Raw genomic sequence first — 13,998 nt, forward strand, 5'->3', positions numbered from 1 at the left:
ATGGCCGAGATACATAAAAGGTTGGTTATTGCTAACCATGCTCAGGGCCCAGCACTCCTTCAGTCCACTGAGGGATGGATCACCCCGTGGCAGTATCGCTTTGAGGATGGCAACTTGACTTGTCAATCAAGAGTTACTGCTCCCTGGGTGCCAGACAGGCACCAGGGCCAATATTGACACTTCCTGAAAGCCCGTTTCCACACAGGAGCCAGCAATCAGCAGCTGTTGAGAGCTTGCTATGTGCCAGCCACTGCTCTGAGCACTTTAGGTATGTAAATTATTGTTTACAGTGGCCCTGAATGGTAGCATTATTACAATGCCTATTCTACAGATGAGAAACTGGCACAGAAAGGGTGGAGAACAAGGTCACAGAATAACGAGAGCCAGAGCCTGGACGCACACCCAGGCCTCTGTGCAATGTGCGCTCGCTCCACTCCCCACACCGTTTCCCTATTAATCATTGTACTCCCGGCACTTACCAGCAGAGCATTCATTTGCTCATTCATTCACCTTAGTCAGTACTTAGTACTTGCTCAAGCGTGGGCCCTGGAAAGATTCTTGGCAAATGGCAGTTGATTTAGGCCCTAACTAGCCACCCACTGGCCTGGCCTTTGGTATGCCCCAAATGTGCCCCATCAAGGTAACTCGGGGGTTACCGCTGCTGCCTCTGCCAGAGACCGCCTGTGCCATACCTGTCAGGTTTATCTCCAGCAGGCTGGCTCCCTGTCTGCCCTCTGATGAACTGGCTCCGAAGAGCAGCAGTAGCTGTGCGGTTCCTTTGGCACTTGGCGCAGTTGGCCCCAGGCTGCCTGCTGTGAAACGGCACCCTTCAGGAGTCGGACAGCCCTGACGTTCAATCCAGGCTCTGATGTTTAAGTCACTGAGCGACCTTGAGCTCATCAAGCTCAGCCTCAGTTGATGCCTTTGTAAAAGATGGTTTAAAAACAGCAAGGTGGTGAGGCCTAAGTAAGTCATGGACAACAGATCTGCACACCAGGCTGGCAAGAAGAAACACAGAATGAATGAATGGCCGCTATTCTTAGTATTGCTAATGGCCCTTCCAACTCTAACCTTCTGTGAATTTGCATTCATTTCCTGTGTCCCCTGGAAAACAGGAACCCCCTTCAAGGACCATGTCTTAGGCCTTCTTACATCCCTAACCCTTAGCTCCCTGCTCTGAATACAGACTCCCAAAAGAGTCAGCCCCTGTTCTAGCCACCCTGCCATTGTGCCTTGAGGGCCTGCCCTGGGCCAGGCCCTGCTCCAGATCCCTGCGTGTCCAGGGGGATAGAACACCACACTCCCTTTCCTTGATAGGCTCACGGTTGATAGAAGGCCATAAAAGCAAGTGAGAGCAATAGTGTGGTGGAGACACATCTGCAGGGCCACACAGGTCCTGCGGGCCCCAGCCAGGGCCCCCCAGCTGGAGAAGAGACTGGCAGGGGAGCCTGCAGTTGGTGAGTGGGAAGGGAGGGACCCCAGCCTCAGGAACAAGGGCCCTAGAGCAGAGGCTTTGTGCTCATCCCCCTACCCCTGCCCCGTGCAAATGGCCAGGATGAGCCTGTAGCTGATGCGGGGGTGGGGGGTGAGGCGCGTACTCCCTGTGCCTGATCCAGGAAATGCCCAGTTCCTGGAGATGCCGGGCTCTGTTCCTGTCTGGGCTGCAGAGGGTCTGTACTTAGGGTTGTAATTCAGGTTGATGTGTAAATGACTGGGAGGTGGGAAGGAAGGTGGAATGCCTCTAATGAGAAGCGTTTTCCGATGCAGGACTGAGATGAGAAGCCTGGCCCGAGGGCCTGGTGTCTGTGCCCCCACCAGGACCAAGACTTAGGGCTTCTCTGGGTGGGCCTCACTGAACAGAGAGGAGCCTTAGCAAAGGCTAGCAGCTCTCTTAAAGTTGGGATTCCAGGAGGGGCCACTTCCCCTTTCCTTTACCAGAAGGGCGACCAGAGTCCCAGCCTGGCCTCGGGGAAGCATGGGGCTTAAGCCGAGGGCCGAGTTCACCTCCGGAGCGAGGCTGGGTCATGGGCATCTGGAGATCTGGGGGCTGTGCCTTCGTGGTGAGATGCCTAGAGTGTAGAGGAGGGGGATGGGAGGATGGCTAATGGGAAGCAGGTGGAAGGGCTGCCTGTGTCCTAGCTAGGGGACAGGCTGGCTGAGATGGCCCAGTCAGTGGGAGAACCCGTCAGCACACAGATAATCCAGGGGAGCAGGCTCCGGGATACCCATTCATATTCATTATGTGTGAAGCTGGCGGTTGTAAAGTTAGCTTTCCCTTCATTTAGCTGTCACTGGACAGAAAAATATGAGCTGTGGGCAGATGCCCCTGGATGGGAGCCAGTAGCTGGTCTCCGGCCTCCCTGTGCCCTCCCCTGCCGGCCCCTCCTGGCCTCTGCCCGCCTCCCACTCCAGCGGCAGTGATCTCTGGCTCAGCCTTACTTTCTTCTCTTGTCTGTCTCGTTCCCACTTCTGCTTCCTCTGCTTTCCCAGGTCCTTCCTCTTCCATCTTTTTCTAAGCTGTGCTTGACCACTGCTCTACCTCTGGCACCCAGCACAGTGCCTGGCACAGAGTGGGCCCTCAGTCAACATTAGAACAAACTACTCTCTGTATCTCTCTGACCTGGTGGGACAAAAGCCCATCACTTTGCGGGCCTCTCATGTGAGGAAACTTCAGGTGCGGTGGGCTTAGCCTTGGACTTAGAGAGGTGGGTTTGTGCCCCAGGCTGTCACTGACCAGCCAGGTGGAGGTGGCTGGGTGCCTCTCCCTTCCGCTCAGACTCTTCCCTTCCTGATGGACACAGGGCTCACCTGGAGCTCAGAGCCGGTGTCAGCGCTAAGAAATCGCCGGAAGCCAGGCCCTGAATGAAGGAAAGGGGAGGAAGACACTGGTTTCCTCTGAGGGACACTCGCGCCTAGTCCCAGTGCCTGTCTTGGCCGGAAGATCCATCTGATGGGGGACTTGCTCCCCTTTGGGAATAAGACTGGTACCGGTGTCTGTGTGGTTGGCTTTCTCTGTGCCCGGGAGGGAGGCGCCTGGGGGTGGCGGGGCTGCTAGTGGAGGCTGAGCTCTGAGCAATGTGCTGGTATTTACTGGGAGGGTGGGAGGGCCAGCACTGCTTTTTTCCTGCCTTCCGGGCTGCAGAGATAAGGCAGAAAGTGGGGATGAAGGATAGAATGGGTAATACTCTGAAACCACAAGAAAGAGTCCTGGCTTTCGTCTCTGCCCCACAGCTCAGACATGCTCCTGGGGCGTCTGGGAGAAGGCAGCTGCCCCACCCCCATGGCTCTGGGGTTCTGGCCCGGGGGAGCTCAGAGCTCTCAGTGGGCTCCCTGCTCTTCCATTCCACTCCCCTTCCATTGTCAGCTTAGCCACAAGCTTATTCTGCTTTCTCACTCGCCTTCCCACCCCCAATCTTCCCTTCCTAATGAGCCCAGCAGCTGAGAGCTGGGCTCTTCTCCCTGCCTCCCACACCAGCCAAAGCTACAGGTGACAGGGCCAGGCATGGCATGCCTCAGCCTTGGGGGCTCTGCTGCAGGCTCACCCTCCCCAGACTCGGGGGTCCCTGCTGGCTCCTCCGGAGGGCCTGGCCCAGCCTGGGCCCTGAGCACAGACCAGTGCTAGAGGAATCCAGTGCCAAACCCTGAAATAGGCAATCACCAGGTCCAAAAAATACTGCCACCTTTATTATGCTGGGCAGCACATTTTTGAATTTTTTTTTTTTACAAAAGCATCTTTACAAAAGTGTGGGTTGGGATCTCAGGCTCAGAGTCTTATCAATGCCCAATGAGTAAACCAAGGCAGTCTACTCTAGCCCGAATCCATGGAGGAGAATCCAAACATTTGGCGGTTTCTGGTCGAATTTCTGCCCCCTTGGAAGAGGGGGAGGGCTCACGGCGCGCTGGGGAGGGGGTGTAGGGAGAAGGAAGGAATGGCTGGAGCAGGGGGACCCTGCATCTCCAGAGTCCCGGCCCTGTCAACACCAGGTGCGGGTGTGCGCCCCCTGGTGGTGGGGAGGGGGAGTGAGGCCGCCCTAGGTGGTCATACAAGGTCCTGGTTTCCCTGAAGACACAAGAACTTCTGGTTCAGCCTGTGCCCTCCTCCCATTTTCTGCATTTCCCCAATGAGGAGCCAGTGACGCCATTTCAGCTGGAGGGACGACGTCTGGGGGAAGCCGGAGAGTGTCTCTCTCCAGCCCAGCGTTTGGGTGAGGGGACCCAGTGTGTGGTAGGAAGAGTCCTACCGGCCTCGAAGCCCCTTTCTCCCGGGCAGCCCCGCCTTATTCTAAGAGAAAAGACTCAGCGGGAGGCTGAGGGTCCCAGCCGCTCTGTCTGGGCTTGGAGGCAAAGGTGAGTCCTCTCTGGCAGCCAGGCCAGGGTGGGGTGGGAGCCGCCGAGAACAGGAAGGGGGTGGCAGCTCAGTCTGCGTGTCCCCACATCTGATCACGTGGTCCAGTTCAGCAGGCTGGGTGGCTCCTTGGGCTTCACCCTGAGCGAGGCCAAGCTTGGAGACTTATAGTCGGCATCCGGGGAGGGCTCGAAGCTGTGGTCCCCCAGGGCAGGGGAGAAGCTGTGGAGGGAGTAGATGCCAGGGTGGGCTCCGGGGGAGGCTGGCACCCCCATGAAGCCAGCCACATTCCCGTGCGAGTGGGAGTACGGAGACATGCATGGGGAGGGAATGCCCTCCGGAGACATGAGGCAGGGGCCGGCCGGGCTCCCAGACCCTGGACTGGGCCACAGGGAGTTCTGCAGCTGCAAAGAGAAAGCAAGCCCATGACTCAGGAGCCCCAGGGGCTGCCTCCCTAACCAGACACTTAGGGCTCCAGACACTTTCCGAGAAGCCCCCACCTGGCCCAGGTCTAGAATCTGCTGCCCTCTTACCCCCCAACACTCACGGAGGCATCTCAGGAGGCCCCTGCCACTGCTTCTCAAAATGGGTTTTCCTCAGTGGTTTCTGTGCCCGCTGCTCTGTATGCGTCACTGAGGGGGCTAAGGCCCCGCTGGGCAGAGGAAGGCATGACTTGCCCACGGTCACACAGTACCCGATGCCACTCCAGGTCTCCCCAGGGCCAGAGCTCACCTCTTGCTGGCTACCCCGTGGGAGACGGTCAAGCTGAGACTCGGGGCACGAGGGGGAGGGTCTCACCTGGGGGTGGCTGTCTGTTCGGGGAAGAACAGAGATATCATAAGCAGACGTGAAGGGGTTCCGCCCCTCCTGGATCTTCCCATAACGCTCCCGCTTCCGCCACTTGGCTCTGCGGTTCTGGAACCAGACCTGGGGACAGATGGCAGGTGTGGGGGGCGGTGAGAAAGCGGCCCCAAGGAGTGGAGCAGGCTGGGGGGAGAGCCAATGGTTGTGCCCCACAGGGTGGGGGCCTGGCTCTGGGCCGGAGGACCTCAGAGCCTGGGATGGGGCCTGAGAGAGACCCCCCACACACTGACTTCCCGGGCTGAACCACTCTCTGGTTCTCCAGCGTGGCTGTGTCGGGTAAGGGTGCCATGGGGCTCTGTGGCCTCAGGGGTTCCCAGGTGTACCAGTGCAGATGTGTTGGGTTTCTAGCCCCCTGCCTCATCTCGTTCCCAGTCTTCCTACCTCACGGCATCTGAGGAATCTTAAAGGTATTTCTGTTCAGGTCCTGGTCCTACTTTAACCCCCAGTGGCTTCCTGGAAATCTCAGCCCAGAGCCCAGCTTTTCAACCTGGCCCTGCCCCTCCCCAGCCTCGCCTCCTGCCTGGCAGCACGCGGTCCTTCCTAGCTGCCTGCACCCAGCTGGCCACTGAGACGCCCCGCCCCTTGCTCCCCCTGCCTTTGCCCAGGTTTCCCTGTCTGCACTACCCGCCCCCCGGCCCCCATGCGTCTGAGCTGGCACCGTGCGCTGGACTCTGGGTACCCCGGCATCTCTCTCGGACCACATCCCATTACCACTGTCCGTTTGGGAGTCGGTCTCCCCCATTCATTTGTGAGCTCCTGGCAGCTGGGGGGGGCATGCCATGTGCTGTGCACATCTGTGTGCGTCTCTGTGATGGGTTTGTCACTTGGAGTGTGCCCCAGGAATGTCAGCATTGACCTTTAATGAACATTTCATGAACATTTCTGTGCCAGCCTCTGGCCTAGATGTTGGCAATATCAAAACTGAGCCAAACCAAAAACATTCTCCTGCTTTCTAGGGATCAAGCTAGGGCTGCAACAGAGAAGCTGTGTGTATATGTGTGTGCACACTTGTCAAAGTAACCCCACCCCAGTCCCTCATACTCCTCCATGGTCTTCCCTGAGCTGAGAAACGGTACACCGCTTCCCCTAACCTTGAGTTGCAGACTCCCCACCTGATAGGCAAGCTCAGGGAAGGGCCACCCCGCCTGCCCAGCTCTCGGCCCAGCTGCCCAGCAGCTCCCAGCCTTCCTTTCTCTACTCTCCCTCCCGTTGAAGGCAGATGATGCCTGGAGCCAGTGAAGCTGATCACTTTCCTGGGAATTTTTCCCTGTCACCACCCGCTCCCCTAGTCCCCACTGCAGGCCACCATTAGCACACTGGACTCGGCCTCCGTATTGTCCTATGTGTGATCTTATTACTCCTCTCCACCGTGGGGCCTGTGGGTAGCTGTCACATCCTGTCAGAGAAGATGTCCCTACTCTAGCACCTTAGTCATCAGGGACCTACTCTAGCACTAGGTCTGGGGCCTTATGGCTACGCCTTCACCCTTCCAGGGTTGAGAAGGCCAAGGAGAAGAGAGATCCATGTCCCAAAGCACTTCCATAGGGGTGCTAGTCAGACCCCACCCAAGGGCTTGGGGAGACCCCTGGAGGGGGACCTGATGTTCTGACTTCTGAGGCTTATGTAATCTGGGGTTGTCGTGACTGCTGGCCTTCTTCTGATGGCCCCAGGCCCTGGGGAGCGTGGTGGACAGTTCCAGAAATCTGTTTTGGGAGGAATATGAAAGCAGGAGGACCCAGCAGAGAAGGGGAGACAGCCAAGCCCCTCTGGCCTGCTGCGGAATCCAGCTGTAGGGACTTCTCTGCTAGACGGCAGCTGGCCTGATAGTCCCCGTATTCTGCCAGAGCTGCCCTGCCCCAGTGACTTCATAGACTCTAGAGAGGCCCCATGCAGGGGGCGACAGCATGAACTCTGCCCCTACGAAGTCTCCTGTCTAGATGTGGCCTCCTTGCCTTTCCCCAGAAGCCCACACCACCCCCTCTTAGGCCCCCCTACTCAGCAGGTCAGGGAACTGCTGTGTGTCAGGCCAGGTCACAACAAGGCTACAGCAACCACCTTCCCATCAGACAAGACTTACTGAGCCTCCCATCCTGTCCCCACCCCCTGCTTGCCACCTTCCAGTTCTTCACTTCCAAAATGCCTTAGACATGGATTTTTTTCCTTCACCCCTGTTCCCAGGACCCCTCGATCCCCACCCGCGTTCCCGCAGACTGAGCTCCACCCTTTGTGAAGCCGGTCACAGCCCCATCCAGAAGTCTGGGGCCCAATCCCTGTTGGGAGTTTGCTGGGTGGAGCGGGGCTCCTGGCCAGGGTCTGAGTGTTGGTGGGACTGATGGTCACTGGCTCAGGATGGCTCTGGGTATCACTGAGCCCGAGACCCCCCAGAGGAGACCCTCCCACTCCCGGCAGACACCTCTGGAGCAGCCCTGATAAGTATTCAGCATTTGACTGCTTCCAAAACACTGCCCCCTCTGTGCTCCTCCAGGCTACTCCCTGAGAGGGTGGTGCTATCTTCTCTCTTCCTGAACCGGGAAACCAAACCGGGACATTCAAGTGCCTGCCCCAAATCACCTGGTCAGCCAGTACATGGTGGCGATGGGACTGCCACACAGGTCTTTGACTCCCAGAGGCCATCACTCCCACACCCAGGCATAAGCCTTAACTTGGGCTGCCAGCCAGTGGCCCCAGCGGAGTTGAGCATGAAGGGCAAGCCCAGGAGGGCAGGCTGGGCGCAGGCACCTGGGGAAGGCGGCTGTGTGGCGCTAGGGCCCACCTCTCCCAGCCCTTCCATGGCTGGGCCCTTACTTTCTGGGTGGCCGAGGCAGCCAGAGAGCCCCGGGCGCCCTCACCTGTACCCGGGCCTCGGTGAGGTCCGTGCGCAGAGCCAGCTGCTCCCGAGCGTACACGTCGGGGTAGTGGGTTTTCTGGAAGACCTTCTCCAGCTCCTCCAGCTGGAACGTGCTGAAGGTCGTACGGTTCCGGCGCTTCTTGCTCTTGTTCTTGGCCAACTCCATGGAGTCAGGGAGGCCCGGGGACAGAGGGACGCGCAGGCCGGTCAGGCAAGGGCCTGGGGAGCCTTGCAGGGCAGAGGGCCGGTCTCTGGGGGCCCCTCGGCAGTCCAAGGGCAGCTGGGGGAAGTTGGCAGCTTTGGAGGCCTTCTCCTCAGCTGCAATGGAAACACGAAAAGGAGGCTGGAAACCGAACCAGGGGGTTTTGTGGGTGGGATGGAGGGAGGGGAAGGCCGTTGACGCCTCAGTCCCCGCCTCCCCCTTCCTTTTCCTTCCCTTCCTCCGGCAGCCACCCTCCATGGGAGCCTGGCATTGGGAGGCCTTCCTGCTGAGCCTCCAGCTGGGGAGGGGGCCCAGGGGAACCATGCCGTCTGTGGTCTGGGCGGATCTGCTGGGGCCGGAGGGGGGTTCATTTCGGGGAAGTGCTCTGTGGTGGCACATCCCACACGCTGTGGAAGTGCCAGGATTGGCGCCATGGCAGGGCCTGGCGCAGGGGCGGGAGGAGGGGGTGAGGATGGCGGTTGACATCTATCTCGGTGCCCCTGCCAGAAAGGGCCTCCTTGTCCATGACTCCGCAGGCCGTGGTTCCCATGTCCCCACGCTGACAGGGATGCTCAGATAACCTTTAGCTAGTCTGGCTGTGCCTCATTCTCTGGACCCCAAGTCCCAAGGCTGTCAAGTGCCCCAGCCCTGGGGTAAGAAGAGCAGGATGGGGCAAAGAAGCTTCCAGAGGGATTGTCTCATTCCTCCCAAAATTGTGATGTTTGGTAAGGACATAAGGTCCAGCAGGAGATAGGCCGTGTTCAGAGAAAGGGAGTTGGGTGACCAGTGTCAAAACAGGGCACAGCTCCCAACCCCATCATTCTCATCATAGCCTGTCCCCTCCCTCCTCAAGAGCTTCTGACAAGCAGGGGGGACCTGACTGCAGACTGGGAACAGTCCCCAGCAGCCCCACTCCAGTGCGCTAACCTTCACCCCAGAAGCTTGACGGAGTCCTGACACCACCAGGGCATAATGAGAATTAGGTCACCCCGACAGCCCTGCTCTCCTCCTCTGGCGAGGGCCCCCAGCAGCATCACCATGAAATCTCCACTCAGGAGCTGCTGGGATGTCAGGAGCGGCACCACAAAGACGCCCCACTGATTCACAGGGCCCCTCTCCTAGCCCTGGGCCCACCCAGCAGGGCCTGGCCCCCAGGAGGCCCAGCAAGCTCGCACCAGGAGGCAGCTTCTTCCCCAGGACTTGGTGTCAGGATCATAGCTGGCATCGGGGAGGTGGGACTTGGGACAGGGAGATGGGCTTCTGAGGTGCTGGGTCTGAAGACTCCCTGTCTGCATGGTGGAAGACAAGTTGTACAAGATGCCCCTCAACTGCAAGGTGGTCAGGGACCACCCAGCACCACCCAGGAGGTGAAATAAGCTCCCTGTTGTGTGTCCTGGAGGATTGGGAGTCAGGTAGGGCCTGTCCTTGGGCTGTGCACAAATGACAGGCCAGGCACCAGGTTTGCTTCACAGCTCAGGTGGAGCAGACAGCAGAGAAAATGCTCCAGCTCTTGGCTTCCATTCTGGGCCACAGTTTTTTGGTGTTGTCCTAGGGGCAACAACGTGTGGTAGGAGCTTAGGAAGAAAGATTTACGCCAGTTGAACTAAATAGCTGAAATGGTCAGGAAGACAAGGGGACACCCCACACAGAGCAGGCCAGAGACAGAGGGGTCTTGGTGTCTGGGGCTCAGAGGGAGGTCCTGCTGGACTCTGGGAGTAAAGGATGAGTGTGGCTCAGGGATGGGAGCCAGGGGGCTGCTGGCATCACCGCAGAGGGCAGTGACATCACCCCAAAGCTCTGGGGCTTGCTTTTCTGCCTCTTCGGACCTATCTGTTCCAAAGGGATCTGCCCAGAGGAAGCAACCGGATCTGGGGCTGCGGGACTTGCCTTCCTGACCGCCAGCCATCCAGGGCCAGGGGTGAATGTACACCAGGACTTCTCTAGATGGCCACCCCAAAACGGGTCCAGCCTGCTGACCTTGGGTGGCCTCTCATGCCTGCCCATTCTACAGCCCTCTTGGGGGACCAGAGAACTCCCTCCCTCCTCGAATTGCCCCAGAGACCTTCCCCATCTGCCTGGAGGACTCCAGGGGAGGGCAGCACCCCCTTCTCCGGGGAATAGAGACTCATCTCAAAGAACACTCAGCAGCCTCCTGAGGATGGGTGCTCAGAAAAGAGGTGGAGGTGGGAGGCAGAGCAGTCCAGCGGGCCAGCAGTGTGAATTTAAGCTCCTAAGGGGGAGGATGTGCTCTAAGGCCCAGGGCGCACAGGCTAGGAGTAGCAGTCCCTTGCACCTCGTGGGGACACTGGACGGTAAAGGGGGAGTGCCCACTTTGGAGGCTGGGAGGCTGGGGCTCGATGCCTGGGTGTCTGGGGCCTGCCTAACCGCAGCCCCACAGCAGCCCTCGGTCAAGCCGAAAGGCAGGAGCCAGGACAAGGACCCTACTAGCGCCAGCCTCCGAGCCGCCGCCAACCCGGAGCCCTACTGCCCTCAGGATGGCGTCTTTTGAGGCCGCAGGAACAACCACCAGGCTTTCAACTTTCCAGGCAGCTTGCTCCGCGCCCGCGCCGTTTCCCAAGCGACCCTCAGAGCCAGCGGGGGCCAGGGCTCCCGCAGCTCTGGCGGAAGACCCAAAGCCCACGTAGACATTCACAAACGCCGCATGTGGACCCCAGTGGGGCCTGGTGCTCTCCATAGAGTTTCCCAGTCTTCGGGCCTAGAGGCCTCTGCGGGGGCTGATGACCTGAAACTCTCCTCGAGGCACGGTCCTCCCGGAGCGCGCGGCCCCTGCGGTTACCCAGCTCAGGACCTCCGCCCAGCGGGCGAGTTCCGAGGTCAGGGCGCCAAGCGAGGGGACAGACTGCGAGGCCCCGGGCAGAGCAGGAAGGACCCGCCGGGCACCTCCCCGGCGCTCTGGGCAGCCACACGCAGAGGGCACGAGAGTGACCGGCACCGCCTGGACACGGCGGAGTCCAGAGCAGGGCTGGGCGCTCTCCGCCTGCGCCAGGCTCTGGGGCGCGCAACTGCCCAGCCACGGCCAAGATCGCGCCGCAGATGGGGAGCAGCTGCGCGCTCACTGGTCTGAACTGGAAACATCCGTGCCCGTTATTTTAAAAGCCGGGAAATAAGGCGGGTTCCCCCCTTTGCCCGCCACGTCACACACACACACACGAAGACTGCGCGCCCGAACTCGGGGGCCGCCTCTCCCCAGCAGCCCGGCTCCGCCGCAGGGCCGCAGGCCGCGCGCCCGCCCGCCCCCCGAGTTCCAGCCGCAGCGCCCGGCAGCCGAGGGCTCTTCCCAGGCCCCGCTCGCACCCGCCGCGCCTCCTTTCGTTCGGCGCGTCCTGCGCTCAGCTTGAATCGCTCCTTTTCTCGCCCTTGCGCTCGTTTTGCCGTTTCCTGCTCTTTCAGGGTGTCCCCTTTTCTTCCGTTTTGTCTCCTGCTCCCTTCGTGTTTCCCTCCCCCGTTTACCCGCTTCGTTCGATCTCCGCTCGCTTCTTCTTTTCCTGTTCGCTCATTTGTTACTTTCCCTTCGGCGCAGCTCGCCAACCGCCTCTCCCTTCCGCCATCGCCCCTCTCCTCCGATACTTTGTTCCATTTCCTTTTCCCTCGTTTTGGTTGTTTACGCCCTTCGGTCTTCTGCCCGCGCATTTCGTTGCTGACCTTCCCGCCGTCGCCGGGGCCTCGGGCCGCTCCTTCGGCTCCTGCGCTCTCCGCGGTCTGCGCGGCGCCCGCGCCCGAGCCGGCGCGCCCAGCGGGGACGCGGCCCGCGGGGTGGGTCCTGCCCGACGCCGCGCGCCCGGCCAGGCTGGGTACCTGTCCCCGGCGGTGCGGTCGGCGCTGCGCGACCGCCGCCTCTGGCTGGGATCAGAGGAGCCAGGCCAACTGCTTCTCATTAAGGCCCAACTGTGGTTTTTATCAGGAGAGCCTCTTTCAAAGGGCACAGACACGAAGCTCCGCGGCCTCGCTCATTTCCTCCGCTGACCCCCACACACCTCCCGCCCTCCTCTGCACATTCCCACCGCCGGCTGGGCGAAGGCCGGAGCTGCCTGTCCACTCCGCGGAGGCCCGCGAGGCGCCAGGAGGGCGGAGGCGGGTGGGGCCGATCTCCGAGGAGCCAGCTCCGGGCCTAAGCTGCGGGATGTGGCAGCGCAGATGCGGCGGGCGCGGGCCCCACGTTTCCTACAGGTCCACGCGTGCGGTGGGCGCTGGCGGGCTGCGGGCCGGCCTGCCAGGCCCCGGCGTTCGGGCGCGATCTCGGGAAGTGATGCGGTCCAAGTGACCTTAGCGCACAGGACCCCGAGGCGCCCGGGGGTCAGGCCGGCCCGGGCTGCTCCCGACGGCCCAGCCGCGACGATCAAGCGCGAGGAAGTCAAGACTGCGAGAAGGGTGGCCATCGCCGCGCATAACGACGGGGAGGCCAGGTTAGTCTGAGAAATAAAAGCGGTTGTTCCGTAGCGAGCAGGGCCCCGGCACTGCGGGACCAGCCGCCGCCACCCTGCGAGCGCCTTCCCCGCGGAGGCTGGCCCTGGGGAGGAGAGGCCGGCCGAAGCCAGGCCGCAGCCCTCGGCGGGGCCGGCTTGGCCATTCGGGGTCGGGGCCCAGCCTCGGGGCTGCAACAGGAGATAGGAAAAGCCGCGCTTCTCTCCCCGCATCAGGGCCCAGGGCTCAGTGTGGCACCCGGGCCCTGGGCCCGGGCCGGGCTTCTGGGTAGGTGACAGTTCCAGCCCCACTCCGGCCAAGCATGCGCTTCTCCTTCCCGGCTCTGACCGCCTTGGGGCCCGACTGGGCCCAGAGCCTTAGCCGATCCGCATAGTCTCGACCTCCCGCCTCCCATTCCCGCCGAGGGCACGCGTGGCTCTGCCTCCCGCAAGGCGCCGGCTTTTGCCCTGCTTGGACCAGCGCGGGCCCCGCTTCCGAGGGAGCCGCGGCGCGGTGCGAGAGGGTCCCAAAGCTGTGCAGCAGGCGAGCAGGGGAGGGAGCAGGGAGGCCGGGCGGGCCGGGGAGGGAAGGGGAGCGGGGCGGGCTGCGCGCTACCCCCGCGCCGCGCGTTACCTTCCGCCGGGCCCTCATAGAAGTGGCCGCCGTTGAGCGCAGGGCCGGGCCCGAGGTCCTGCAGGTACTTGGCGGGCGGCTTGGCCGGCTCTGGGAGGTAGGGCTCCAGGGGCCCGCAGGCCGGAAAGCGGGTCAGTCGCGGGCCGCGGGGCGGCGCGCGTTGCAGGTGAGACCCTGCAGCGGGGGTCCCCTGGGTGCCTGGAGGCTCGTCCCCCGCGGCCGCATAGGGGTCGGGCCGCGGCCCCACGCCGAAGGACGCGCAGCGCTCGGGGTCCATGCCGGCTCGGGGCGCACAGGCCGCCGGGGCTCCGGGGCTCGCGCTGCCCGCGCGGCCTGTGAGCGCCCGCCAAGGGGGAGGGACCTGGGCGCGGGGGCGCGGAGCCCGCGGGAGAGGCGTGCGCCGCGGGGGGGCGGGGGGCAGGGGAGGGGGCAGCGCCTTCCCTGGAACCATCCACGTCACGTGCGGCCCCGCGCGGGTTAACCCCTCCGAGCCCGGGAGCCCCCTGATTCACCCCAGCGCGCGTATCGGAGGCATTTGGACCCTTTTGTCTGCGCATCTTGGTGAGTCCCTAGCTCAGAGCGGTACCCTTGGTCCTTATGTCCCGTCCAGCGGCTCTTGTCCCACGAGGGGTGAGGCAGTTCAGGACCGAGTCCTCCCCCCATCCCCCCAAAACGAACTTGTAG

General features: G+C 61.7%; 1 protein-coding gene across 1 annotated transcript; it reads right to left on the bottom strand.

Annotated features, from left to right (window-relative positions):
* Positions 1–3,663: 3,663 nt before the first annotated feature.
* ALX3 (ALX homeobox 3) lies at positions 3,664–13,651 on the bottom strand. The gene is made up of 4 exons (XM_081122115.1): positions 13,315–13,651; positions 8,059–8,375; positions 5,144–5,272; positions 3,664–4,749 (listed from the first exon to the last, which is right to left on the bottom strand). Exons 1-4 carry the CDS (start codon positions 13,589–13,591, stop codon positions 4,441–4,443), a joined length of 1,032 nt encoding a protein of 343 aa, XP_080978241.1. The 5' UTR covers positions 13,592–13,651; the 3' UTR covers positions 3,664–4,440.
* Positions 13,652–13,998: the final 347 nt, after the last annotated feature.

This window comes from Miniopterus schreibersii (genome assembly GCF_964146895.1).
Source record: "Miniopterus schreibersii genome assembly, chromosome: 19".
Lineage (NCBI taxonomy): Eukaryota > Metazoa > Chordata > Mammalia > Chiroptera > Miniopteridae > Miniopterus > Miniopterus schreibersii.